Genomic DNA, 25,612 nt, shown 5'->3' on the forward strand with positions numbered 1-25,612 from the left:
TGAAACATCCAAGCTCTGTTATCAACACCACTGATCTAGATCTCAGCGTTAGATTCAAGCTTGTGCGACATTGTTACTGCTGCGATAACCGAGCATCCTTGTCTCATCGCCTGGATGGCATGGTCAAGAGGTAACACGGAGCACACTCCATAGGCAGTCAGAGTTGTTTATATGCTTTATATTGTCGAAACGTGCCGTTTCTTGGACTTTCGTTCTCTGGAAGCTGCAGGTGATATTCCAGGCCATCAATTTTCATGGTTGTACATACAAGCGATAGCGGTTTAATGTACGCCAGCTTGTTTGCTCTCTTGCGAGAGAAGTCTCTATAGAGACTTAAGAGGAGCTATTTCTCTTAGCAGTATTGTAGTGCCTTTAATGGCCTTTTTTGGCACTTTTCGTTGGAAAAAGAGACCGTGGCATCGACAAGGCCATCTTAGCCTTTGAAAAGTACGATTTATCACTCGCCAGATACGTACTCTAGCACATTGGCAGATTGGGTAACACGAATGACAGCTTGTCTTTTGAGTACCCATGGATGCACTCCACTGTACTGCATATAGCTGGAGACCATGCCTCATCGCAAAATGTTAGACCTTAAGGTTTGGCAAGCATGGGACCACCAGGCATGCCACAAGACTGCTGAGGACATCTTCAACAAGACAAAGAAATACTATTTCCGTAATTTTCATCTCTAAATTTCATACTTCTTAGGGTTCTTTAGCAGTTTTACTTTTTGCATTAAAATGCACAGAGCGAAGAGATAATAAAGTCTATGCACTTCTGCAAGCCACTTCATGTTTGCCCAGAAATACCTAACTGTCAGTAGCCAACTCTTGGAAACTGTGTAACATGACAAACAACTAGACGCAATTTTATGACGCCTCAACTTGATGAATTGTTTGTAGATGCATAGACGCGGGAACAGGCATGTTCTCACACAGAAACTAGTTATTTGTTTCGCTCGTTCCCCCTTTCTCTTCTTCCTCTCTTCATCGTCCTTGCTATCTTCAACATCAACTTCCACTACCAAACACTTCCTTTGCAGATACCCCCACTATCAGACCCCTGAGTTCTCATTATTACAGATACACTGAAATCATGGCTAGCGATTGTAGTCCCCAGGCTGAGATATGCTTCCAGCACCTGGCCCTTGCCAAGACCGTCTTTGAGAACTCCGAAACACTCCTCAGGCAACTCTTACAGCACCAGGTGTTACGGGTAAAGGACGAACATATAGACCTCGACAGAGAAGTCAGAGGCATGGGAGCCAAGATCGCCGAGCTTCGAGAGACTGGGCAAGATGATACTGGACTTCTCACTCGTGTTAAAGAAATGGGAGAGAAGCTGAAGAGAATCACCCGGCAGCTCCCCAGGGAAGAACGGAAGAATCCTGTTGCATTTGACGATATAAAGCCGTTTATCGACGAGTTTATGACAAAGACCCGAAAGCACATGGAACTCATGCTCATGCACAACGAGAGAGAGAGGACACAATCTATTCCGAACCTTCCACCTTCTCCGGCCGCCAACGAAGACGATGATAACTACAACGACGCGCCATTCGATCTAGGCAATGATTCGCTCCCTTCCTCTCCTCGCCCTGCACTTCGCAGTCCGCCCAGCAGCAAGCGGACTAGCCCCGACAGCGCCGAAGACCGTCCATCTCCCAAGCGTCGTGCACATCGTCGTGAGATCACGACCGCAGAGATAGATGAAGGGTTCTCCAACCAGAAGATAACGGAAACACCAGCACGAAGCGGCGAATGGTATGTCTTCCAGTGTCGAGAGCATGATTTGCCCCTCGATGGCCTTGCGCGACCGGCGCAGGCCGCCGCGAGGCATGCCACAGTGCACGGGCTCCATCCTACTCGCGCATCGGCCATTGAAGCCTTTGGAATCAGGATCGTTGGTTGCGACGCTGTCTTTGCAAAGTCGCACAATGATCGGGTCGTCATACAACCTAAGCGGAAGGCCGGGTGTCAAGTCAACAGTGCCACTGTTGACCGCGTGTATCGTCATCGACATGACCGAGGCAATGACGGCGAGATGGCAGAGCGTGTTGGTGACGTGAATCCCTCCATTCCGCGACATGTCCCCGTCCGACGAGCAGCAGCGACGAGAAAACGGACGATTCTGTCACGGACGATTCTGTCACGGGATCCGGACGGCACTGAAAATCCCGCTGAGATTACCGCCAAGACAATCTACTGGATCAAGTGGCCAGACGATGGCATCTGCTATCCCGCCTACGTTCTGCACTGGGAGTCCTTCCCGCGATTTCGGAGCAAATACCTCGTGCCAGTTGACCGTGGACTGTTGGAGTCGGTAGATGAGTTACCGGCTTGCTATGACAAAGGCCATGGCTTCGCTGGTGTTTGGGCAGAGGGATACAAAGACGGTCAACGAAAGATGAACAAGAGATTATGCCCCGTCATCTTCTTTACTCTTGAGAGGAGGTTCCCGTGGGAGTGTGAGACAGGTTGGGCTGCTGCTCAGGATTTTCGCGTCTTTGACGGCGATAACGAAGACCCTCAGTTCAAGGCGTTGGTCGATCATTGGCTAGCGAGAGAGGATCGCCAGACTCCAGATGAGGAATTGATCAGATTGAGTAAGTTGACAACCTTAGATGTCTTTCTAATTCTAGGTTACTGATGATGGTGTATTAGAATTAATGTCGCCGCCGCTAGATCGGGGATCATCAAGGAACTCGAGCAGCCACCCGAAATCAAGCCCAGAAGAGCCACCTGAGAACGGAGACATCGACGAAGAACTTAGAAAAGCTTTTTGGGGACTTGACCGAATGCTTGAGCAGTGATCAAGGGTCGAGCCGAGAAGAGTCACCCGACAGCGATGACGACGAAAGCGATATCGGAAACGCGTTGCTGCGCGGTGCTAGGAAATCTGATTCGAGACATACTAGAAGTTATCAGTCTCAACGCAAAGATACTGAGACGCATCATCGCCATCGCAACGCGCCCATACCGCCAGACGACGGCACTCCTGCTGGCCGACCCAACCCTGATGAAGACGAGGATTCAGATATCTACGGTGACGATAACATTGGGCCGTTCCCCGATAAAAGTCCCATCAAAGAATCCGATACCGCATCCAGCAGGCACGACCTCGAGGAATCCTCCGTGAAGTCTCGGGAATGCTCCGATCCCATTGATGAAAGGACGACGATCCCCCCCTCGGACGACGAATACTCTCTGGGGGGGGGGATAACAGTCAGTACCAAATGAGTTCTCCTTCCTCGGAAGCCTCTTCACGTCAGAGAGCCGATGCCACTGGGGACGAGGAAGACGAGGAGGACAGTATACAATTCGATGAGCCATCCACCCCGAGGAAAAGAGTTGGTTCCTCTGAACGGCGGGTGAGGCAGGCAATGGCTAGTGCTGCTCATCAGACGAACGCTGTCTGGCGTGACCTTTTTCGCGAGTACTTTGAGGAGGCCGACGAGTTGTCATCTTAGGCGAGTTGCACTTGTCTGTGTATCTGGCTAGCTTGTTCTCGGGGTTATCCTCTTCTGTCTACTCTTTCTTGTCCTGTCTCTGCGTCTATCTTCCATCCTTTTGATATTCATTCTGGAATCTTTGGAATCCCATGACCATCCTCGCATCTGGCTTGCCTTATGGGTCTTGTCAACCCAGCCTGTCGCCGATTCTTTTTAAGAAAGGTTTTCAACGGCTTAGTTCAGAAAGTTTACATCTTCGTGCAATGAACCCACTGTCCTTATCGGTTTTTTTAGAGTATCTAGCACTGATAACTTCTTTCAAACTTACATCAAACCTAAAAGTCCGTCCGTTGAAACAAGCATAAATTAAGCTCAACACAAAGGTTAATGTTCGCAAAAACTGTACTGGATGCCAGACCAACTTTGCTCTGCATCACGCTGATAACTAGTCCTCTCGTCCATCAGCTTCAACCGATGCTCCTTCGCTTCCTCCAACGACATCGGCATCGTCGACTCATCAGCCTCAGTTTGGACCATATTCACCAGCTCCTCCGGAAGGGGGTTACCACTCTCTGCCGCAGCTTTCAGAGCAGCATGCTCTGGCTCTCCTTCAGACACCAGCTTTGCGACAGCGTTGGGAACATTCTTCGCACTACCCTCATTCAAGCCCCCGAATGCACTCTCCATCCACCAGTTCTTCTGCTGAGGCGGCACATTTCCCGTGTTTATAATCCTCGTCCTCGGATCGATAAGCCAAAGCGCTATGAAACGCCGATGTCCTGGTTTACTCTTGTCATCCAACTCCACGGGCGAAACCCTATGGTGGAAAACATTCGGGAACGCCAGTAATCTTCCCTGCTTTGTCTCGATCTTTCCATAACGCTGAAGACAATCTCCACCTCTCAGGTTGGTCCCATAAACTTGCTCCATCCAGCCAAAAGCATCCTGGCCGATATTCCAGTCCTCTTGGTAATAATCAGTCTGCATGCGGAATTGCAGATAACTGGGCTTTACGTTCTCTGAATCGAGGTAGTAAAGGGCTGTGCCGACGATGTGCTCGTTCATTTGACCTTCTACATGCCACCCTCCTGCGGGAAATGTCGGTTTGTCGGGTGTGAGCTCGATGGAGGCCATTTTGACGATGACTTGGAGGTCCTTGAACCGTTCGCGCAATGACATTCCTGGCTTGACACCGTAGTCCCATGCTTTGAACTCGGGGGCCTCAGGTTGAACGGGCTCTCTGATCTCTTCCCAAGCATTTTTCTTGCGGGTATCATAAAGGAGCTCGCCATCTGCGTCTCTGATGACGTCTTCATACTCAACTTCCCCTGCATCATGAGGCGTAAAGTCATCGATTCGTGGGGTCCAATTCTCCTCGTTTTCATCACTGCAAGCGTTAGTGGACCTTTTCCCAGTCTCACTCCAGTAAATAGCCGTTACTCACTCGGGGTTTTCAGGGCGCGGGAAGCGAGCCTCAGTCCGGCCAGCGGAGACGATGTCCCAGTCTCTTACAAACGACACACTGTGATCCCAGGCGGGAAGAGCTCTTTCGATGAGTTTCTCAACCGTCTCATAAATATCACTATGCTTGGGATGCAGATTGTTGATGTAGCTCGTCAGCTTGACGCTTCCATCATCCATGAGCTTGACGTTGGAAGGCAGCCACTGATAAGCATCGGACCAAAACAGTTTATGCGAATCACTACCATTCACCGCCCAGTTTATATGGTAGCGATTATCGTAACCTGATGGGACGTCGGCTGGCTTTTTAGGTATGACTTCTCCTTTACCGCTCCATTTTTCGACTGCATCTTCAACGCCAACTACCTCGTCGCTAAATACACGAGAACGACCGTACACGAGAGGATAAAGAGAAGGGTGCACTAGGTTCTGGACCATGTCATTGGTTCGAGGATGCCAATCTGGGTTATCTTTCTGTTCTTCCTTAAGCTTCGCAAAGGCATTTCGAAGGCGTTCATGGAGGGCATCATCGATAAACGTATCTGATTTGATGACTGTTGCGTTTGCATCCAAAGCTGGTACGAGACCAGTCTTCTCGAAGAACTTGGCCTTGACACGAAGCTCTTTAATACACTGGAATAATAAGCGCGGAACGGAAGAAATGACTGGGCGTTCTCACATATTCGAGACATCCCCGATCTAAGATGTACTTCAGCCTGTCAGGTCCAGAACCAGCGCCGCTCCTGAATCCGGGGTTCATATGTTGCACAATCTCGTCATACAAAGGATCAACTGGAAGCGCAAGGGCTTCTTGAATCCATTTCTCCGCGATGGCTTCATCAAAGACCTTTGATCCAATGAGCTTCATTCTGCATTCGATGTTAGGTTCACTCATTCATACCTTTACATGCCAGTCAGGCTTATCCGTCAATTGATTCATCACAATCATCATGGCAGCCTCCCGCACAAGCAACATATCAGATTCAGCCCCGACGGAGTTATAGTGAATTGCAGTTGGATAGATTTCGCCTTCATGGTGGTAGTTGTGATACCGAAGGTTCATACCGAGGCCCGGATAGCGGCCGACTGTTGGAGGGTCAGGCTTCTTGTCAGAGAACATGGCGACGCGATAGGGTTGAGATATTTGAAGTTTTCGGTACAATTGATTTGGGGCAGACGCGCTGTTCTTATTTATACGCGATATCAGCATGCGTTTGGGGGCTAATATCCACATTCTTGCATGACTGGACGCGATAGAAAGCTGTTGGTTTAATCGGTTCACGAAAACCAATCGCGAAATCACGTGTGGAGGCGGGGGGTATTTTAGGCAGCCCAGGCTGCCGTACTAGGATGAGATTATCGATAAGAGAGATATTCCAAACTTTGAGATAAGAACATATCGAGAGTACGTAGTAGAAAGATAGAAATTCTAAGTTTATTAAATAGAGACTATAGATTAAGCGCTCAAGGAATGGTGTGTACTGGCGGAAATCTGGTTATCAAACCCTTTCGTTACCATGGATTGTCGTTCATGTATCACCGTACTTGGCCCATTTCAGCGGCATGGTTCTCGATGTGCTCTCTGGCTCATTTCACCAAGACAAGTCTCAATTGAATAGCTGTGATAGAAACAGATGTAACGGAAGCTTCCCAATAGTTTGCAATAGACTCAGCGAAATTTCCATGGACCATCGTCAAGTCTTGTTGAGATTTCAAGGTAATTTGTAGTCAAGACTACCCTACAGTAAACAAAAACAGCAAAATCTGTGCTAGCGTGGTGAGAATATTAGCGAACTCCCCGTGCACGACCCAGAAAAGCTTGTCCAGGTGCCAATGTTGATCACGCTCGTACCAAGCAAATTGTCGCCATTCTGAGTGATTAAAAGGCTCGGCACATCCGACCACGTCGTATCCTTTGAATCATGTGTCGCGTGCTCAATTACCAAGAGAAAACAATAGCTCAACTTTACGAGCTAGATCTGCCAGGTACACATTGACTTGGTCTGTTTTTGTTTTCTCAGTCGTCGACTCTCCGTCGGTTATGTAACGAGAAATTAGTGATCGTCAGATGTGACAAGGAACAAGGTGTTTCATGCCTTGTTCCAGCGGCATGACAGTGGAGTGGAGGTTGATCGTCTATCTCGCGTGCCGTGTACCGCCCAAGTACCAGCGCCTTTTCTCGGATCACGGAACACAAAGGAGGAAGCTATCAAAAGTCTATGAGATGGAGATGCTCGTATTGACGGAAATGATATTGACAACATGTTATGACCTTCACGGTTAGCAATGCCGAGCCGTCTACCGTCGACATTGTCTGGAGGCTGGAACCTGGTGTTGGCCGAAAAAGGAGAAGAGGGCCCCGCTTGTCAATGCAGCCTTTGCAGATGAACTGCCGCCGTTGGAAAGGCTCTGATTCTTTTTTTATGACAGAAGCACGCTAGAAGGGTCGTGCTACGCCGACACGGGGACCCGCTGCGACTCTCAACTCCAACGAGTCAGCCCTGGGGGAATATACGATACGACCAGTTATATTGCCAGGGCCGTAAAAAGGGAGACGTCAAAGGATTCAAATTGCCAGAGCGTTCGTCCATCGGCGAGGATATGATGAAACTGTAGCTTGCAGCTTGTGAAGGAGGTATGCATCGCAACGGCCGATCCCGCAGCCAAACGGGTAATATGATGACGGATTATGAAGGGCTGAAGGATCTAGTTTATGCTTACTGTGCCAAGCATTTCATTTTTTATACTGTAACCGCGGTAGACAGGATTGATGATCCAATGCAATCCATTAAAGACGATCCCAATCGAAGATCGAAACAGGCTGAGAGTCGCAATGCCAATGAATCAACCCCGCTCAAAGGAACACCCCAAATCAAGGCAATGGCTGTAAACGACTGCTGCAGAGTGGTGGCGGTGCATGCAGATTACATCGGTTTCACGGTGTTAATACTCTTCAGCCCAGTAACTCTAAAGGATTCGGGATTCGTGCCACGCAGTAATTACCACAAACAGCCTGTCTACCCCACCCCGGAAGAGCATTATTACGGCCCCGGCGGCCCTTGACATGCACGCCATGGATGCCTGGGCGTTGTCGAGTGGCGTAGCGCAGCAGGGAAACACAAACAATACTCTCTAGGTTGTCAAGCCCATCAGCGGTGACTGCATGCTGATGTAGCTCGACCAAAAGAGGTGCGCCATATTGCGCGATTCAGCCGGTCGATTTGTTCCGCCAACTGCACAACACTGCAGTGCACACCATGAGAGAGCTTCGACGGCCAAGCTTTTCTTTTCTCGGGTACAGTATTAGCCACGTTGCGACCCTGGGTTAGGTTTGGTTCCCTAGAAGAAACCATTGGCGGGGCTGTACCCTGCTAAAACGAGCCCCTAATAATCTGGCCGCCGAGGAGCTAATGAGCTACTTTAGGGAGGGCCATGCGTGCCACTGACCCCTGAACACGCGACCCCTTTCTTATTTGGCCTGGAGCCTCTCTTTTCTCTGCATGTTTTTGATGGTGTCTACCCCACATTCTCCCGCCCATTGGAAAGGAAGGTGCAAATCGCCCAAGTCCAGACCAGCTTGTTCCATTGCGACACACGACACACACTCCCAAAGCCTACACCTCGGCCCTGTCATTAACTGTACTAAACTCTTTAGCTTGGGGAGGAGACTTCTTGGCTCTGTTTTATTTCCATCATTTTCTTCATTTTTTCCCGATCCCTTCCTCCCTTCCCTTTTTTCCCTTTTTCTCTCCCCATTACAAATCTCTAATAAACATCGTCGTTTCGATCGTGCCGCCCGCCCTCCGTCCTTTCAACAATCAGCGAAGCGGCCACTGCGTCTGAGTCTCTTTTCAACGACAGACCGCGCAAGAGCCCAGGCAAGATGTGTTTCCTCCTCTCGGTATCCTATGTTTTTGGCGTCTTCTTCGTCTCGATAATTGCCAGCAAACTGCTACATCTGTGGACACATTTCTTCACGGTACCCGCTTCGGCTTTTATCCTATACCTACCGACATTCTTCCTCTTCGACTTGTTAGCGATATGCATTGCGAGGCTGTTTTTGAGTCAGTCCAAGACACCGTGGGCTTGGATTGGGTGTCTGTTTGGTACCATAGCTACGTACGTTATTTCTCGGCGATCGATTGCGATGGCCCCCAATTTGAGATGAACATGCAAACTGACGTTTCGCGACTTGGCAGACTTATCTCGATCGGCGGCTCGGCGTCGCAGCTTGGATTCTTCGTTAAGACTGGTGGAGAGCTCGATTGGCGCGATGCGACAGCTTACGCTACAAGCAAGGAGGGTCTCAAGGTTCTTTTTAGCGGCAGCGAAGCCGTGATAGCATGCGGAATTGGTCTGCTCATTATCGCCATTCCCATCCATGGATTCTTCTACCGCGCATTTGGTGCTTTTATTGGCGCAATTGGCGACAACATCCTCTCAGGTTCGTCTCTGCGATACCGGCTGTTTTGGTCCGCCCGCTAACTTTTTGCTTCACCCGCTAGTCTACTCTTACTTCCGGAGCTTTCGCGTGCGAATTCCTGGTATCCAGCGCGGCAGATACTCTGCTCTCAAGAATGCCGATACCGATCTCGAATCGACCGATACATACTCGATGGACGAGGACTTTCGATCCAGCGCTGAAAACCCTTCGCGCGTGGGCGGAGAGAAGCTTGCCACCGTTCGAGGCAAGATTGCTCGATTCTTCGCGCGAATCCCATTCTTCTCGTGGCTGTGGAAAATCGCCCTCGCTCTTTTCCTCATGCTCACGCTGATTCTTCGACCTGCCAAGCCGTACGATTTTCTGTCAATTACGCTCCCTGTTTCGATGCTCGATGTTTTCGCTCCCGAGCCCGATTTCTGCCAAGCGCAGCGAAGCCTTATCCAGAACGCTTTCCCGTTCCCCGACTTGATCAGCAATTCGACATGGAAACAACCTGAGGGTGATTACTTTAGGGGCTGGGCGCCTTTGGTCAACAAGGATATGAGCCCTCTTGGTGAGGCGTACCGAAACCACTCTGTCGACTGGTTGCCCGAGAAAGGAGAACTGCCTCGTGGCTTTTTCCGATTCGATCCTAAGCGCTTCAAGAACGGTTACCACGGTTCACTTAGCAAGGGCAGCACTATCATTTCCGAACACAAGTGCCCCCAGGTCTCGCTGCAAGAGAAGGATCCCTACTATAACCCCGTTCAGGACCCATTGAAGATCACTAACCTCGATACCGATATTCTGCCCACTCTCAAGGAAGCGCTTGGCAATGGCGATGTCAAGATCAAGCATGTTGTCTTCATCCTCATGGAGAGTCTGCGTCAAGACTTCTGGCCTCTGCAGCAAGGCTCCCATACTCACAGCCTGATCATGGATCTCAACAAGAGTCAGAAGGAGAAGGATGCGGCTAACGAGCGATTGTCCTGGATGATGCCCCATATCGAGAAGATCACTGGCCTGAAGCAAGGATTCACCGACAAGAACGGCAAGCCGTACGCGAAGCCCAACTACACATGGCACGATCAAGCGGAGGAAGGTTTCGGTGGCATCAATGTCGCGACCGCCTACACAGCCGCCACAATGTCCACCAAGAGCTACTGCGCCAACCACTGTGGTGCTTACCCCATGCCCGTTGAGAAATTCGCCGAAGCCGACACCGACAGCTACCAGCCTTGCATTCCTCAGATTCTCAGCATGCTGAACAAGGTCAAGACCAACACATCCTCTGACGATGCTGATTTCCGCGATTTGCAATGGAAGACGGCTCTTTTCGAGGCCGAGATTGAGGAGTACGACCGCCAAGAGAAGTTCGATGCCAAGCTTGGCTTCCAACACATCATTACCAAGAAGCAGCTCGAGAACCACTGGCGCTTCAACGAGTCGGACGTCTTGGGCAAGAAGATCAACTACTTCGCCTACCCCGAGCCCATCCTTATGCCTCATCTTCAAGACTTCATCACCAACACGACCGCCAACAACCAGCGCATGTGGTTGACTCACTTCACCAGCACTACCCACCACGCTTGGGGTCTTCCCGAGGGCACTCCTTACTACGATTACGTTTCTCACACCGGCATGAACAATGTGCACGACAACTTCAACAAGTACTTGAACACCCTTCGTTGGCACGATGGCTGGATGGCCAGCTTGATGAACCTCCTCGACGACCAAGGCATCGCCAACGAGACCCTTGTCGTCTTCGCCGGTGATCACGGGCACTCTTTCAAGGACGATGGCGCTGGCAAGGAGGGCACGTATGAGAACCAGTTCATCTCCAACTACCGAGTCGGCCTGACCTTCCGACACCCCCACCTCCCCCGAGTCCAATACGACGCCAACACCACCACCATCTCTATCCTCCCAACCATCCTCGACCTCCTCATCAATAGCGGTTCCCTCAACGAGAAGGATACCCACATCGCTTCCGATCTCGTACAAGACTACGAAGGTCAATCCCTCATCCGACCGTACAAGAAGACCGACGGCGACCGACGAGCCTGGACTTTCTCCGTTGTCAATTCCGGCGCTGGCATGCTCGGCGTCACATCCGCCGACGTCCCCTGGCGTTTGGTCATCCCCCTCAACAAAGTCATCGAGTACCGAGTCACCGACGCCGTCAACGATCCCATGGAGCTCAAACCCGTAGCTGCGTGGTCACCCGAAGAGCTCGAAACAGCAGTTCGTTCTGCCCTCGGCGACGAAGCTGCACAGTGGGCCAACGAAGCCATACCTATAGCCCAATGGTGGGTCCTGGAGCGCCAGCGTCTCTGGCGCTATCACTCTCTGTCCGCATAGACATGTCATTTTTTATATCTGCATCAACCGGCGTTTTTGGGAAACAACCTTTGCTTAAATTGTGTGTATGTTCAACACACATTGCATCATCAAGCACCACGACAGAACAACCCCAGTTTCTAATCCCCGGATGGATGAAGACGGGTCTCACTCTCGAATCTTGGAACAGCGAAAATAATAATCTCTTTTTCTTTTTTCGATATACTTTTCTCTTTGTCAAAAAGGGCGACGATACGATGCGTGATAGAAGGGGAACGGGCCGGATAAAATATCCATGTCATCATTTTTCTTTTTATCGTTTTCTGGCTTGGCTCGGCTTGAATTGGTTTCATAACCAGGCTTGAACTTTATCTATTCGGAGTTTTCGGCGGAAGGGGGATGGGGACTGTGTTCACGGTCGCTATGGTATGGTCTTTTTTTGGGCATTGTTTCTTGAATCATTTGTGTATAGCGTCTAGAGGTTTCTTTTTGAACAAATGCATACTTGATTACCTTCTATTTCATTGTTCGTGATGTTATGCTTGGCCGCGTGACAGCGAAAGGCTGGTGGTCAAGGGGTAAAGTTTACTGAGTTCAGGCCCGTATTTTCGCAAGTTAATCTTTACTGGGGGTAGGGATGTGACAGGTACTCCATGTAACGCTGTGAAACCAGGCGGTGAGGCGGTCTGCACCCCTATGTTCTGAAGGATTAATGTTTCGTCGCACTATGTATTAAAGATCCTTTGCAGTCCAATTTTGTGATACGGATTATTGAGACCTTGGGGCCTGAGCGGGTTTCACTGGGAACACGAGCTGAGACTGCACTGACCACCTGAGGCTGCTGACGTTGTAGCAGATTGCTGACAGGAACGTCTTGGCGTTAGATCTTTGCCTTGCAGTATGATTGGCTGAGTTGTTGTGGTGTTGCGATGGTGAAGATATCAGATAAGGTTGTGAGATTAGCTCGGTTGCACGCTAAGTTATGGTGTTGATGGACAAGGATTACAACTATCCATCCATTCAATGTCTAAGGTTTGAAGTGACAATTCTAGCCACTTGTTCAACCAGTATCTGAATCTAATTCGCTAAAAGTTCCTCTTGGTGCTTATCAACCCAAGCCTTGAACGTAGTAAGTTGTCTGCCCGTATACTTCCTAAAATTCATCGACGCCGCTCTATACGTCTCCGGCTCATACAAAATCGCCGGATCACGCCCAAGATATGCTAGCCTCTCAACAGCAGACTTAATCATACGCTCTGGAAAACCCCTGGATCTGAGTTTCTCTCTGTGCTCATCGCTGTTTGCCTCCTTGATGCTGATATCCATGCCCAGACCTTCACTGACAACTTTCCATGCTGCTCGCTGGGAAAGCAATTCTGGTCCGCATTGACATATGATTAACTCCCCTGAAGGGTATTGCAGCGACTCTTGCACCTGCGAGAGCGCCGACGTCTTCGGGGGCGAGATAATCGAACGGTGCGTTGGGATGAGCCAACGCGAGCTGTCCCGACTTGACCTCCTCCCAATCTTCTAGCATCTGGATATTACTCGAGAAATATGCAGGATGTATGACAGTGTAAGCAAGGCCACTTTCAGCAAGCGCAAGTTCAGCCTTGCCATGAACAACATTTAGGATCTCCGCTGCCTCAGAAGATGGTTTTGGGCCCCCATTCTCTGTAACACAAAACGAAGAAAGCAGAACAGCATGCGTGATACCAGCCCTCTTTCTAGCTTTGTGCGTTTCCAAAAGGCCGTCTTCTGCTTCGAAGAGTATGTACGAAAATGCTACAGTTGCTCCTGATTCAGAAACGGCGAGCTGGACGGACTTGGGATCTGAGAGATCTGCCTGAACGAGAGTGAAGCTCAGTTTCTTCTCAAGTTCTGGTGTAAAGCCTGGGATGGGCTTTTTGGTGTTGCGCATGGCAAGTGTGACTTGTGCACCGCGCGATTGGGCCTCCAAGACTGCAGCACGACCAACTGCGCCTGTTGCGCCGAAGATGATGGCTTTGACTGAAGACATGATATGTGTTTCTGGTGTTGGATATACGAGGTGACTTGGTCAGTTGAGACCTAAGGGAGAGTATCTACTAGAGCTTATAGAGTTATCCCTTCTAGGTTTTAACTTTAACGTCTCTCGGAATCGGCCTTTTTATTATAACTATCGGTATTCTACATGGAGGCTAGTTTATAGAGAGAAGATGGGTCGGGATTTGCCAGAGCGGTTGAGTCGTTACAGACGTCAACCAATCGATGACTTAGGGTGAGCATGTCATATTCTTTGGGATTGCAGCGAGATGTCGGACAGCGAAAACTGTCCGAGAGGATGCGTTGCGTGCTTGGCCTTTGTGGAGTCGTCTACGTAATCGACTTGTGATTTCTCCTCATCTGACTTTGACAGAGGGGACTGTTGTGAAGTGGCTTTATGGCCTGAATACTCGATTTTGTCATAACATAGAGTTTCGGAGGAGTTTGCTAGCTCTTAAAATTATGGGTTGTTATCGGTAGAAAGAGAGTTTGCCAGGACAAGGCCGCGTTGCTGTGCTTATCAGCCAATCGACGATTATTCGAGTGTTATTCTATAATAGTTGAACATATATGTTTACAGTGTATGAACCTATCTACTTTCTTCCCGCATTTTCGGTTCTCTCTGCATCTTCAGCAACGAAACGAGTGTGAGCGCAGTTCTCATCGAGAATGTTGGGCATCGAATTTCGTCATGCACTTTTGCAACATGAGGGTATCGTGGCAATCAATATCGGTATGAAACACTGTCTTGACCAGCTGTGAACACATCAACCAATTCGCAGATCAATAATATCGGATTCTCAGCCATGTTCCATCTCCATGCGAGATAAGATAACGGTGCTTTTGCTGCTTGAAACATGGACCAACAGAAGCAAAGTAAGCATTGAGGCTGCGTCACAAGAGCCTTGGCAAATGCTTGTTTCCAGCGGCTCAACCAGCTATCGATTTGTCCCTGACAGTCGTTGATCTTCAATCTTCATACATCATTCATGAGATCAGCATTATTCTCTTGCTACAACTCACGCTTCACCTTGATACCGACAAAGCTTCAGGCCCCCTCGGTTTTAAACAGATTTTAATTACGATTTACCTCGTCAATGCTCAACCTTAGCTTCGCTGGACCCTCCATGCGGGGCCCTGTCATCTCCCGCGAGAGTTTGACCAGGGGGCATTTTCTCCCGCCTTCCAGGCTAGAAGCTTGATAGAACAATCTTTAAAGTAAAAAACAAGAAATTCTGTAAAATCGCAGGCCAACAGAGTAGACGAATGGAATAAATGGCGCAGAGGCGGTGCTGTATGCACTGCAATGCGGACAGATCTTTCTCGTGACGCTAGAAATTCCCTCGCTACCCTTATCCTTATCCACTGGGGGTCCCCTCCCCAATGTTATCAATTAAAAACAAGGGAGGACTTGGGATTATCGTCGCAAGTACCCAGCCTAAGAAATCAGGGGTAAATTGACAACAGTGCTTATTAGCGGCGTCTTTAGCGATCAAATTATGGCGAGGCCTCCTTTTAAATTATGAGCCCCCCTTTCTTCAACAATTCTTGATTTCATCTTTTTTTACACAAAATCACTTTCAACCTCAATGAGTCCCTCCCTCGCTACGGAGACCACCAGATACAATGACTGCTCACCGTCAAGTGCGAGCGAAGATGAAGATGACGCGCCTGACCCGCTGAATCACCATGGAATCGATTTCAGTATACGAGGTGCGCGCATAGCCCCCTTTTTTAAACGAGATTTCGGAAATGACGGAGAACTGATTGTGAGAAAACCAAAAGATACCATGAAGCGAGCGCTTCGAGCATCATCGCGTTTAGGAGATGGCGTTCGATATCAACAGCTTGGAATTTCGAATTCAAATGATTTGGAGACTCAGTCACCGCCTCTTGACCGTACTCAGTTCGACTTTAGCAGCCACCATGAAGGAGTCTCATTTTTCGGTCAAATTCGATCAACGGTCGTTGCGTCGAAACTCAATTGGCTCCTGGTTTTTGTACCGATTGGATTGGCGGCGCATTCGTTTCAGATCAACCCTCTTGCGATTTTCATGACGAATGCGATTGCTATTGTGCCGCTTTCTGTTATGTTGACGGAGGCGACGGAGCGTATTGCTGCTGATGCGGGAGATACTATCGGTGCGCTATTGAACATTACACTTGGAAACCTTGTTGAGTTGATTATCCTGTGGGTTTTCCTGTGAGATTATATGAGAGTTTTTGCTAATGTGATGCAGGGTGTGAGTTGAGATGAGATTGAGTTTCGGAATGAGAACTGACTTTGATAGGGTTGCGCTGGTGAATAACCACATTCGCATCGTTCAAGCATCGATTTTAGGCAGTGTTCTCGTGAACCTACTTCTCATCTTGGGCTCTGCGCTTTTTGCAAGCAGTATGTCCAATATCGACCCTCACAGCAGCATGGAAGAGTCTGAGCTCCTGGCCGCTCTCCTCTTCGTCTCAGTCTTTGTCATTCTCATCCCGGTAAGCTCATTCATCCTCTCACTCATACAAACTACTGACTTGAACAGACCGCATTTGACTACACTTTCCATATGAAGGGAAAGAAGAGCGAAGCCGCATTGAGCATGAGCCGCGCTTCATCTCTTGTAGTCCTCGTCATCTACATCGTGTATTTCGCGTATGAGATGAGACCCAAGCATGTCGAAGCACCAGCAATTCCGTTACAACCACTGCACACAGAGCATCACCAACACCGACGAAATCAGGGTTCAACATCTCATAGTGCAAGACTTATTCGGTTTGCAGACCAGGAAGTTCCAACCCGTGCGCGGAGCACGACGCTTGATACGATGAGCGTAGCGGAAGCTGAGGAGGAGCGTGGGAAGAGGGAGACGTCTCGTGCTAGTTTGTCTCATCGATCGAGAGGGAACTCACGATCTCACTCGCGTTCTGGCTCGAGGACTGAGTTTCATGGTTCAGAGATGCGGGACCTTTCGGTTGGGAGTGCTCAGTCGAGAACTATCATGGAACGACCGGAAGTACCGGGTCATCCGTCGCATCCTTCTAGCACGAGCGGTACAGTAGCTGCTGTTACAGTTCTGTTTGTTTCGTCGGCCCTCATGTCGATGAACGCCGAGTTTCTCGTCAAGACGATTGACGATGTTACTCACGAAGGTGGTCTATCAGAAGCCCTGATCGGTCTTATCATTCTGCCGGTGGTTGGAAACATCGCGGAGTACGTGACCGTCGTCACTGTCGCCATGAGAAACAAGCTCGAGCTTGCTATTTCCGTCGCCGTCGGATCAGCGATTCAAATCGCACTTTGCGTCGCGCCATTGACGGTCTTGATAGCCTGGATGCTTGGTCGGGATCTTGAGATGGCGTTCAACGTCTTCGAAACCACGACATTGGTTGGGTCGGGTTTGTTGATCAACCTATTGATTCTTAGTCGTGCGGGCACTGCCATCAGGGCTATTGGCTTGAAAGGAGCTCTGATGTTTGCCTGCTATGTCATCATCGCGTAAGTTGCTTTTGGCCCATGAGTGGAAGCATTTGCTAACATGTTACAGTCTTGGTGCGTACTATGAGCCGCATGGCAAGACCAAATAAAAGAAGAGGTGGAGAAAGGGACATACGATTATGATAATATCAAGACTTAGATTCATTGGGAATATAATTTTACTTCAATTTTCAATTGCATTTACTCCAGACAAGATGTGGCTAACTCAAAAGTAAAGACAAGTTTTCATCCTCTGTCCTTCGGGTCTTAGCTGCGGATAAGACGAGTAGCTTACAACATGACACCATACTGTTGTTATAAAGGAATTTCATGCCCTTTCCCGACCATTGCACTGTCGAGACCTCCACCCTCGCCAGGGAGGCTTAGGCAGGTCCATAATCTTTTTTATCATGCTGAGAGTATACCCCATTCCTTGCGCCCTTTATGTCCAATCTCGAATATCACTCAGAAACCTTTCCAGAGAAAGGTTATACTTCTTCCTTGTGAAGACTATGCTGTCATTGTTGTATAAGTGAAATGCAGTTATAACTGTTGTGCTCTTGCAAACACGCCCAGACACACGAATCTTTGGATCTTGGTCTAAGATATGCGGTCAACCGCTGGTGATAAAGGGTTAGCAGTTCTATAGTTGCGGTACACTGTTTTGGCTTCGTACTCAATACGGACTCTATCCGCTTCATATGGTTCAGGATTTCTTAAGAGGAGATAATAGATTCGAGAGTCACAAGAGTGTATAGGCCTGCAGGGTCGCCAAATGATTTGCAACAGCATGGTAAGAGAAGGAATGAAGAATGACTTTGAAAAGATAGAATGATTGCACTGGTATGCTTGCCTTTGAGGTGTATTTATGCTTCAGGGAGTTGGTTGAGACAATGGAAAATACGATTGTGTATTGTTCTTTGACTTGCCAATCATGCATCTGGGAGAAGACAAAGAAAGGGAATCAGAAACACTCCAGCCAAGTTTATCATCCAACAGAGCTTTGATAGTTCAGCCACCTAAATGTCGGGATTCTAAAGCTCGTTTATTAAAGAATTTATGCCAATCGCCAAGCATGAGTATTATAGCACTAAGCCCATGATGATCTTTCTAAATAATTGACTGATCATATACGCTTTCCATAAGGATACAAATATACTGACCTCTTTCACCTGTGCCGTCTTGGCAGTGACTTGTGAGGCGTTAGACAACCATCAACTATGAACAAACCCGCCCCACTTTTGCTTACCGGCGCCGCATTCGCTCACTCTCACGCTCGCTCTCGTCATCATCAAACCAACACAAGACAACGCTTCAGAGGTCACGTCGCATGATATGTCGCCTCATAAAAGCAGTGAAAGACTTTGTTTGGCTTCCCACATTAAGAGAGTCGCGGGGAAATGATCAGGTCCAGGTCATGGCACTATACCACCAACCATGGCCGCCTTGCGCCATACCTGCGGCTCGCCTTGATCTTACATGCCCTGTCGAAGAAGAAAAGACACCAAATTACACTCCAGAGAGATTTTATCCCATTAGGTTGGGACAGCTGCTGAATGGTAGATATCAGGTGGCGACCAAGCTTGGGTATGGCGCTAACTCGACCGTTTGGCTTGCTCGAGATCTCAACCGGTATGACTCTCATAATGATGCCAAACGCAAGAGAAGAAGTTGTATAGCTACTGACGTCTATAAGGTGGAGGTGGTCTACAGAAAAGTATGTTGCTATCAAAGTCAACGCGACCAAGACTTTACACCGACGAGCTTCTGCAGAAAATGAAATCGATATCCTCCAGCATATCAATCGAACAAACCCCAAGCACCACGGATGGAACTTTATTCGAAAGCTTACTGACAATTTCTCCCTCGAGAGCCCACATGGCAGCCACCCTTGCCTCGTATTGGAACCTCTGCGTGAGCCGCTTTTGCTATATTGCTCCAGATACATTGGGGGCGTCATCCCTCCAGACATCTTGAAGATTCTGCTTCAGATGATACTCCTTGGACTCGACTACCTTCACAATGAGTGCCACGTTATTCATGCCGGTAGGTGGCTGAACAGACACCCAGGTATATGATGCTTATAAAGCTTATTGCAGATCTCAAGCCCGATAATATCATGATACGGATCGAAGACTCCAAGATGTTTGAAAAGGATGCAATCGAAGAATACAACAACCCGTTGCCAGAGAAGCAACTAGACGACCGCACCATTTACTTATCGCGGAACAACTACGGACCTCTTGCCAGACCAACGGGAACCATACAGCTGGTTGACTTTGACCTCGCTGTTCATTCCAAGTCCGGGGAGTTGCACTATGGTGCGATTCAAGGAGAAATATACCGAGCGCCAGAAGTCATAATCGACTCTGGATACAGCTACTCTGCGGATATCTGGAGCCTTGGAGTAATGGTAATGATCTACCTTACATGCCACATGGGAGAACCAGTTACTGATCATGCGACTCTTAGCTTTGGGACTTGCTTGAAAAACAAAGTCTCTTCAACCCTGTGACTCTAGGGGACGGGAAGGAATACGACGACTTGACCCATTTGGGGCAGATCACCGCCCTGCTAGGCCCTGCCCCCCAAGACCTTCTGACTAAAGGGAGAAGATCGACCTTGTACTACCAGGAGGACGGTATATACTCGTGCCTGATGGCTTGCCAGGGCAATGGCTACTGACGCATGACCAGGAGAGCTGAAAGACCCGAGCCGTATACCCAGCAATTTCAACCTTGAGAGCACGCTTACATATATAGCTGGTGAGGAAAAACAGCAATTTGTTCAGTTTGTCAAGAGAATGATAGCCTGGCGCCCCGAAGAACGAAGCACAGCCAAAGAGCTTCTAGACGACCCATGGCTCTACAAAGACTTCCCTCGAGATTAGACAACACAGTCGAAGCAATAAAATCACAGAGACACTCAATTTGTACATCATTCCGTTCGTTTATCATTGGAAGAGTTGTCTACCGCTAACATATAGCTGCCCTCTGTCCTTTATGTACTTTACTCTCATCATCCTCATACCGCCTCCTACTCGACGGCACAACAGCTGATGGATGCACTCCCCCCATAGAGGCGGGTATTCCCATGTATGCTGGGATATCCTCGCTCAGCTCGGGAAAGTGCTGGAAGAAGTCCGTCGACATGGTCCAGGCGTTGATGTCGCGGATGCGCTGCTCGAAGAGTGGCGATATGTGGTATTTGCTCGTGTGCGCGTTGTGGTAGAATGTGTCCTGGAAACTGTCCGTCCAGAGGATCTTTAGGTTGGTTTGGAGAAGCTCCCAGAAGGAGTTGTTGCAGTATTGGTGTTGGGAGAAGATGAGGCGTTCGCGGAGACCGGGCCTGCAGGTGGGGTTAGTTTTTGTGGTGGTGGATTGAATTGAATCGAGTTGGACTTACCAGACGAAAAAGTCAATGCCGTATGAGTGCGGTAGTACTTGCGATGGCCTGTTAATATGTTAGTTCTGGTTCATTTGCGTGGAGAATTGGCTTTGCCGTACCTATTCCAGTACCATCGCGGTAACGTCGCGCGCCTCTCCATCGTAGGATCGCCGTGATACGTGATCAAAAGATGACATATCCTCATGGCAGCCAAACGTTCTGTATCCGCGCAATTCGTAAAACAGAGCTCATCAGCCCTGCGCAGCTTGCGCCACGTCGGCGTCATTTTCCCCGCCCGCTCAATGCTATCCCAGCCCTCAATTATGGCGCGCACCGGTATATCCTCCGCGTTGTACTCCTCGATCGCCATCTCCTCAGCAGAAAGCTTTGTCGGCTTGACGAGGGTTTCGTTTATCGCGCGCCAGATGTTAGGCTTGACGTCGTGGTAGCCTGACGCGCAGCTCGCCGGGCTGGAGCAGTGGCAGAGCACGGGGGCCTTGGGGATAATGACGTCGTCCTCTTCGGGTGTTGGGGGGAGGTTTGGGAGGAGAGGCTGGATAGGAATGAAACCGTTGCCGGCGGGTGGGAGGATCGAGTTGTCGAAGGCCATTGTGGTAGGGTAGTGCTCGGTTGTCACGGCGTAGTTCCAGCCGTCGTAGGTGAAGGGGTCGTGCGGGGGAGGGTGGTTGATGGGGAGTTCTAGTATTGTAGAGTTGCTTGTTTCTGATGCTGCTCTTTGAGTCATGACTGGAACTATTCGTTCGTTTGATGTTGATTGCGACTGTGATTGCGACTGTGATTGTGCTGGTCCAGCATAAGCTGGCGACTCGGATTTTGTCTCTGATCGTTGCTCGCTCGTGGTAGTGGCGTTTGTGGTATCGCCAATGTGCCGACGGATCGTCGAGCCCAAAGAATCGAGAACCTGTAATAAATTGTCCCTCTCCTTGGTGACCTTGCCTAATTGGTCCATCAAGGTAGCTATTTGCGCGTTAGAGTCGTCCTGTCGAAGGTTGTCGACCATGCTCTCCAATTGAGCGATGCGGCTCTTTGTTCGCTCGCGCGCCAGGCGTTGGGCCTTGCGATCGAGCTCCCGCTTTTTGAGCCGGCGGGCTTCGGCAGTCGAGGTCTGGGTTTCACTATACATGATGATCGCCTTCAGGGATGAGCAAGAGACGAGAGGATGGAAAAGAGGCGACCGGACCAACAGGCAGACTTATATCCGTTGGGAGGGGGAGCTAGTCTACGTAGCTTTTATATCCCAGAATAGGGAGGATGAGATGGAGAGAGAGGGGTTCGTGAAAGTGAATCTGGGGAAGCGGATCACGGGCTTTTGATCGATTCACGCTACCCTCCAAGTCATTTAGTATAGGTACCGATGAACGGTAGGTATGGTATGGTACGGTATGGTATAGCACCTTACCCAGCAGCCAGGGCAGCCAGACCAGGTCAAGCCAAGCCAAGCCAAGCCCAGGGAGCCTCCGTGTCTTCTGTTTGGGCTGTGCCTCCAGGGCTCATGCGAATGCCAGGGAAAACAAGCTTCAGCGCTAGAGTGCCACAATGGAGCTGAAAGGGATAACACCGAGATTTGGTAGGTGATGTAATCAGCAATAAGCAGAGGCTAAACCCTCAGCGGCTAATTCTGATTTGCTCGGCACTGGGATTAGGGTGCTCATTCGTGGCGCTCTCCGTTCAGCTCCAGTCTGCGGCCACATGTCTCTCACGTTTCCGGTTCCCAGGCAGTTCCTATAGTCCAAGCCAAGGGCCCGCAGGATCTCCACGGGGCGCAACGTTTTGCTTGGATGACTGACTCGCAAACCAGTCCCGATTCACGTCTCAAAGTAACCTCACCCTGCGACGCGGCTCTGGGCAATCAAGATAAGATCCTAGCTGTAACTCAACACGCTTGGATCTTGGGTAGAGGTGTCAATCATGCATGCGAGATTAGCGATTCAGGTTTTTGGTTGCCTGGATACCATGAGAACGCGACGGTCATCGATCCTATTGACTGATACACGGCAAGGATCTCAGCTTTGCAGGAGTCTAGTGCCAAGCATCATTCCCATCCGTATTGGGACGATCAATTGCGTTTGACGTTAGATCAAAGAATGGGATGAGATGGGATGTCACAAGGCGTGGCGTGGAATGTCAGTTTGGCGTTTGTTGCGCGTTCACCACCAAACGGCCCCTCAAGCCGCCCACTAAGCGAGGTACATGATCACTGATGGATGGAATTCTAGACAATACCATACCCCAGTCATAATGGCATTCTCCTGATCTCATCAAACGTCAGTCGAGCGTCAATAACGTCGAACGGAAATGTCTCAAGTCTTCACAGACAATGTCTCGCAAATTAATTTAATTGCCAGTAAATTGATGGCTGAACCATACCTAAGACTACCCCAAATACCTGGTCGTCGTCTGCCACTGGTGGTGAACCCCCAAAACCGCCAAAACAAGCCACTTACAGAACGCGCGTTTACGCCCCCCAACAGCCCTAAGATCGTTCCCTTACACGAACTAGCGTGTCGATGCCGTGGTCGGTCTAGGCCCTTAGAGTCGGAGCAAGAGCCGCAGCGGATCCCTCTGTCACTGGACCAGAGCCACTCAATTGAGTGTCCGCCCGTGGGTGGCTATTAACTACCCGGCGGCACATTTAGCTGACCCGTCGGGTGCCAACGGAACTTCCGTGAGGAACTTCCGACAAGGCCTCTATAAACTTTTTCACAACACACCACCAACGATGAAACAGGTATTAGATAGGGCTGATCATGGAATTATTCAGGAAATGAAGGTGAGGAATTAACATTTCACCCAGGGACCAAGAAGTAGGTATTTCCGTGACAGCTGAACTCCAAGACACTTTCCCATGGGATCGACACTGCTAGTAGTCTGAAAGCTGAACCTAACGCCAAGGACCCATGTCGGACGCAATAACTCGATTGGGAGTCGACTAGGTTCGCGAAACCCGCCCCGACTTGCTACGGAACAAGGACCAACTCCCGTTGATTCAATAGATTTCTATCGAGATGTCACCAAATTCCACTTTCCCTTCTCCTAGGGAGATCGTCGCCCTCAACTTCTGTAGCTGTCCAGCGCCCCTTTTTTACTCTTGCTTCAGACCGACTTTGCCGGCTTTGCGTAGTCCGACGCCTCCAATGAGAGCACAGAGAACCATGAATGAGAACATGGTCCAAAAACTTGCCTTGTAGCCCTGGAGAAGAGCCTCAGCTGGCTTCGATCCTGCATGTTGCTTGCTGACAAGGGTAGATATAACCTGCATCACGGCTAAACCCATGGCATTTCCAAACTGGGACGCTGCGTTGAACACTGACCCGGCCACCGCCTGTTTATCTTCGGAGAAGGTTTCAGTGACGACTATCAGACCCACTGTGAAGAGGACGTCTGCAGAGAACGGCATGAGCACCTGTGCGAAGAATGCAGCTGTCCAGTACGTCCACGCAGGGTCGATGAGTGCCATGAGTAGAGGCGAGATTGCTGTGAGGACAGATGTGATAACAACGAGCCATATAGCAGGGATCCTGTGGACAACGAGACCTGTTGTGAAGTTGAGGGTTACACCCACCACGACACTAGGTAGGATACGAATAGCTGCATTGAGAGCTGACAGGTGCTGTACCTCTTGGAAGCTAAGGCCAAGATTAACAACGTGGGTTACATTACGAACTGTCATCCGGGTTTAAGACTTACAATAGACTCGCAAATAGCTCTAGGGAGTTTATGACAGCGTTGGATAAGGCTATGGTCACGCAGATCGTGGTGAAAGAGTGGTTCCGCCAGAACGAATTCGGTATCAAGGCCGGTAGACCCCTTTTTACCTGAAGATGCATCCAGCCGACAAAGAGCGGCAGTGCAACGAGACTCAAGCTTAAGAGAATAATGCTGCTTGCCTCTTTGATGCGGTACACATCTGTGCTGATGACACTATAAGATCGTCAGTTATGCCATGCCGTTGAATTAAGACACGGGTGAAGGTGGCTTACGCTAGGAAGTATGACAGCAGTGCCATGAAAGCTGAAGCGAGGAGAGTGCCGAGCCAATCAATCTTTGTCGCAACGCTCTGAATCACATCCTGCAACGTTCCAAGCGGCTCGGACTTTGGCAAAGACCAGAACCCCACCGCGGACAATACAAGATTGATACCACCGTAGAGAAACCAACCTGATCTCCAGCCAATAGTCTCGACGAGCACTCCGCCAAGGACAAGCCCAAACGAGAAGCCAAGCGGTTGGCTCAACCCCAGACACGCAAAAGCGAAATTCCTCCCCCGTCCCCGCGCCAGCGTCTTTGTCACAAGGGCCACAGAGCTCGAGAGATGCAGCGCAAGCGCAACGCCCTGTAGGGCCCTTAGCGCAACTAGCTGCTCGCCCGCGCGGACGAATCCGCAGGCCAGCATGAGCGCGCCGCTGAGGATGCACCCGAGCAGATCGACGGATCTGGCGCCTAGCACGTCTGCGAGGGCACCCGCGAGGAGCAGCGTCGAGGCTGTCGCGAGCCCTTGCACGGAGGAGGGCCAGAAGGCGAGGGATGGGGGTAGGGAGAGGTCGGCGGTCATTTGGGGGAGACCCACGACGATGAGGCCGTTTGTAGCGCTGGCTGCAAAGTTGACGCCAGACAGTTGGAATGTCACTGCTATTTTCTGTACACGAGATGCTGCTGGGGTGCTGTTGGTGACGGTGTTGAGTGGAGATTCCACGTAAGTTTGTGCCTCGGCAGTTGAGGGCAGCATATCCTCGAGCAGTGTTTCTGTCTGAGTGGCCATATTGTTTCTCTCGGCAGTTAAAAAATGTGATATATCTTTGTAATGTGATACTCTAAATTCCAGATACTTCAACTGTTGTAGTGTTTTATCTGTGAGACATAAGCACGATGTAAAACGTCAGTCAAGGGCGTGGAGAATTGGCGCCCTTTTGATGTGGGGAATGTCATGCAAGGGAGACTCGTAGGTTCATTTTGTACTCGAGGCGATGGGATCCAGGGCCCAGGAGTCAGCGCTAACGTGGCTTGGGAATGACAGCTTAGTCTAACCCACTTTAAA

At 49.7% G+C, this 25,612-nt stretch overlaps 9 protein-coding genes across 9 annotated transcripts; 5 read left to right on the forward strand and 4 right to left on the reverse strand.

Moving 5' to 3' along the window:
- Positions 1-1,098: 1,098 nt before the first annotated feature.
- Positions 1,099-3,472, forward strand: FOBCDRAFT_244129 (uncharacterized protein; the record flags this gene model as incomplete). Its single annotated transcript, XM_059610587.1, has 5 exons — positions 1,099-1,766; positions 1,902-2,608; positions 2,704-2,889; positions 2,921-3,137; positions 3,229-3,472. The coding sequence occupies 5 exons, from the start codon at positions 1,099-1,101 to the stop codon at positions 3,470-3,472; spliced, it is 2,022 nt and encodes a 673-aa protein (XP_059465966.1).
- A 318-nt stretch (positions 3,473-3,790) lies between these two features.
- Positions 3,791-6,211, reverse strand: FOBCDRAFT_232221 (uncharacterized protein). Its single transcript, XM_031191050.3, has 4 exons — positions 5,817-6,211; positions 5,595-5,762; positions 4,899-5,548; positions 3,791-4,841 (listed from the first exon to the last, which is right to left on the reverse strand). The coding sequence occupies exons 1-4, from the start codon at positions 6,147-6,149 to the stop codon at positions 3,839-3,841; spliced, it is 2,154 nt and encodes a 717-aa protein (XP_031032281.3). The 5' UTR covers positions 6,150-6,211; the 3' UTR covers positions 3,791-3,838.
- Positions 6,212-7,552: 1,341 nt separating this feature from the next.
- On the forward strand, positions 7,553-7,978 carry FOBCDRAFT_207123 (uncharacterized protein; the record flags this gene model as incomplete). Its single annotated transcript, XM_059609188.1, has 1 exon — positions 7,553-7,978. One exon carries the CDS (start codon positions 7,553-7,555, stop codon positions 7,976-7,978), a length of 426 nt encoding a protein of 141 aa, XP_059467912.1.
- A 696-nt stretch (positions 7,979-8,674) lies between these two features.
- On the forward strand, positions 8,675-11,759 carry FOBCDRAFT_9483 (alkaline-phosphatase-like protein). The gene is made up of 3 exons (XM_031191052.3): positions 8,675-9,034; positions 9,115-9,359; positions 9,421-11,759. Exons 1-3 carry the CDS (start codon positions 8,799-8,801, stop codon positions 11,697-11,699), a joined length of 2,760 nt encoding a protein of 919 aa, XP_031032283.3. The 5' UTR covers positions 8,675-8,798; the 3' UTR covers positions 11,700-11,759.
- Positions 11,760-12,755: 996 nt separating this feature from the next.
- FOBCDRAFT_244132 (uncharacterized protein) lies at positions 12,756-13,698 on the reverse strand (the record flags this gene model as incomplete). Its single annotated transcript, XM_059610588.1, has 2 exons — positions 12,756-13,040; positions 13,081-13,698. The coding sequence occupies 2 exons, from the start codon at positions 13,696-13,698 to the stop codon at positions 12,756-12,758; spliced, it is 903 nt and encodes a 300-aa protein (XP_059465967.1).
- A 1,547-nt stretch (positions 13,699-15,245) lies between these two features.
- On the forward strand, positions 15,246-17,364 carry FOBCDRAFT_232226 (uncharacterized protein). The gene is made up of 5 exons (XM_059609888.1): positions 15,246-15,416; positions 15,489-15,900; positions 15,995-16,190; positions 16,238-17,190; positions 17,240-17,364. Exons 1-5 carry the CDS (start codon positions 15,293-15,295, stop codon positions 17,277-17,279), a joined length of 1,725 nt encoding a protein of 574 aa, XP_059465968.1. The 5' UTR covers positions 15,246-15,292; the 3' UTR covers positions 17,280-17,364.
- A 1,197-nt stretch (positions 17,365-18,561) lies between these two features.
- FOBCDRAFT_232229 (kinase-like domain-containing protein) lies at positions 18,562-20,082 on the forward strand. The gene is made up of 5 exons (XM_031191056.3): positions 18,562-18,801; positions 18,866-19,215; positions 19,269-19,582; positions 19,642-19,810; positions 19,866-20,082. The coding sequence occupies exons 1-5, from the start codon at positions 18,587-18,589 to the stop codon at positions 20,057-20,059; spliced, it is 1,242 nt and encodes a 413-aa protein (XP_031032287.2). The 5' UTR covers positions 18,562-18,586; the 3' UTR covers positions 20,060-20,082.
- Positions 20,083-22,063, reverse strand: FOBCDRAFT_232233 (uncharacterized protein). The gene is made up of 3 exons (XM_031191057.3): positions 20,676-22,063; positions 20,575-20,622; positions 20,083-20,517 (listed from the first exon to the last, which is right to left on the reverse strand). Exons 1-3 carry the CDS (start codon positions 21,698-21,700, stop codon positions 20,145-20,147), a joined length of 1,446 nt encoding a protein of 481 aa, XP_031032288.3. The 5' UTR covers positions 21,701-22,063; the 3' UTR covers positions 20,083-20,144.
- Positions 22,064-23,313: 1,250 nt separating this feature from the next.
- FOBCDRAFT_253358 (major facilitator superfamily domain-containing protein) lies at positions 23,314-25,487 on the reverse strand. Its single transcript, XM_031191059.3, has 3 exons — positions 24,558-25,487; positions 24,265-24,498; positions 23,314-24,203 (listed from the first exon to the last, which is right to left on the reverse strand). The coding sequence occupies exons 1-3, from the start codon at positions 25,334-25,336 to the stop codon at positions 23,660-23,662; spliced, it is 1,557 nt and encodes a 518-aa protein (XP_031032290.2). The 5' UTR covers positions 25,337-25,487; the 3' UTR covers positions 23,314-23,659.
- Positions 25,488-25,612: the final 125 nt, after the last annotated feature.

Source organism: Fusarium oxysporum, chromosome X (assembly GCF_013085055.1).
Source record: "Fusarium oxysporum Fo47 chromosome X, complete sequence".
Taxonomy (NCBI): Eukaryota; Fungi; Ascomycota; class Sordariomycetes; order Hypocreales; family Nectriaceae; genus Fusarium; species Fusarium oxysporum.

Bases quoted from the DNA above. Each gene is read 5' to 3' on its own strand.
- FOBCDRAFT_232233 (XM_031191057.3), bottom strand. From the start codon at position 21,700: ATGTATAGTGAAACCCAGACCTCGACTGCCGAAGCCCGCCGGCTCAAA. The intron at 20,623-20,675 runs GTACGGCAAAGC...ACATATTAACAG, and splicing joins CCGCGATGGTACTGGAATAG to GCCATCGCAAGTACTACCGC. The intron at 20,518-20,574 runs GTAAGTCCAACT...CCCCACCTGCAG, and splicing joins GGCATTGACTTTTTCGTCTG to GCCCGGTCTCCGCGAACGCC.
- FOBCDRAFT_232221 (XM_031191050.3), bottom strand. From the start codon at position 6,149: ATGTGGATATTAGCCCCCAAACGCATGCTGATATCGCGTATAAATAAG. The intron at 5,763-5,816 runs GTATGAATGAGT...ATTGGATCAAAG, and splicing joins AGCCTGACTGGCATGTAAAG to GTCTTTGATGAAGCCATCGC. The intron at 5,549-5,594 runs GTGAGAACGCCC...TTATTATTCCAG, and splicing joins ATCGGGGATGTCTCGAATAT to TGTATTAAAGAGCTTCGTGT.
- FOBCDRAFT_232226 (XM_059609888.1), top strand. From the start codon at position 15,293: ATGAGTCCCTCCCTCGCTACGGAGACCACCAGATACAATGACTGCTCA. The intron at 15,901-15,994 runs TTTCCTGTGAGA...TGACTTTGATAG, and splicing joins GAGTTGATTATCCTGTGGGT to GGTTGCGCTGGTGAATAACC. The intron at 17,191-17,239 runs GTAAGTTGCTTT...AACATGTTACAG, and splicing joins GCCTGCTATGTCATCATCGC to TCTTGGTGCGTACTATGAGC.
- FOBCDRAFT_9483 (XM_031191052.3), top strand. From the start codon at position 8,799: ATGTGTTTCCTCCTCTCGGTATCCTATGTTTTTGGCGTCTTCTTCGTC. The intron at 9,035-9,114 runs GTACGTTATTTC...GCGACTTGGCAG, and splicing joins CTGTTTGGTACCATAGCTAC to ACTTATCTCGATCGGCGGCT. The intron at 9,360-9,420 runs GTTCGTCTCTGC...TTCACCCGCTAG, and splicing joins TGGCGACAACATCCTCTCAG to TCTACTCTTACTTCCGGAGC.
- FOBCDRAFT_253358 (XM_031191059.3), bottom strand. From the start codon at position 25,336: ATGGCCACTCAGACAGAAACACTGCTCGAGGATATGCTGCCCTCAACT. The intron at 24,499-24,557 runs GTAAGCCACCTT...ACGATCTTATAG, and splicing joins CTGCTGTCATACTTCCTAGC to TGTCATCAGCACAGATGTGT. The intron at 24,204-24,264 runs GTAAGTCTTAAA...TCTTGGCCTTAG, and splicing joins GAGCTATTTGCGAGTCTATT to CTTCCAAGAGGTACAGCACC.
- FOBCDRAFT_232229 (XM_031191056.3), top strand. From the start codon at position 18,587: ATGGCACTATACCACCAACCATGGCCGCCTTGCGCCATACCTGCGGCT. The intron at 19,583-19,641 runs GTAATGATCTAC...TGCGACTCTTAG, and splicing joins TCTGGAGCCTTGGAGTAATG to CTTTGGGACTTGCTTGAAAA. The intron at 19,811-19,865 runs GTATATACTCGT...ACGCATGACCAG, and splicing joins CTTGTACTACCAGGAGGACG to GAGAGCTGAAAGACCCGAGC.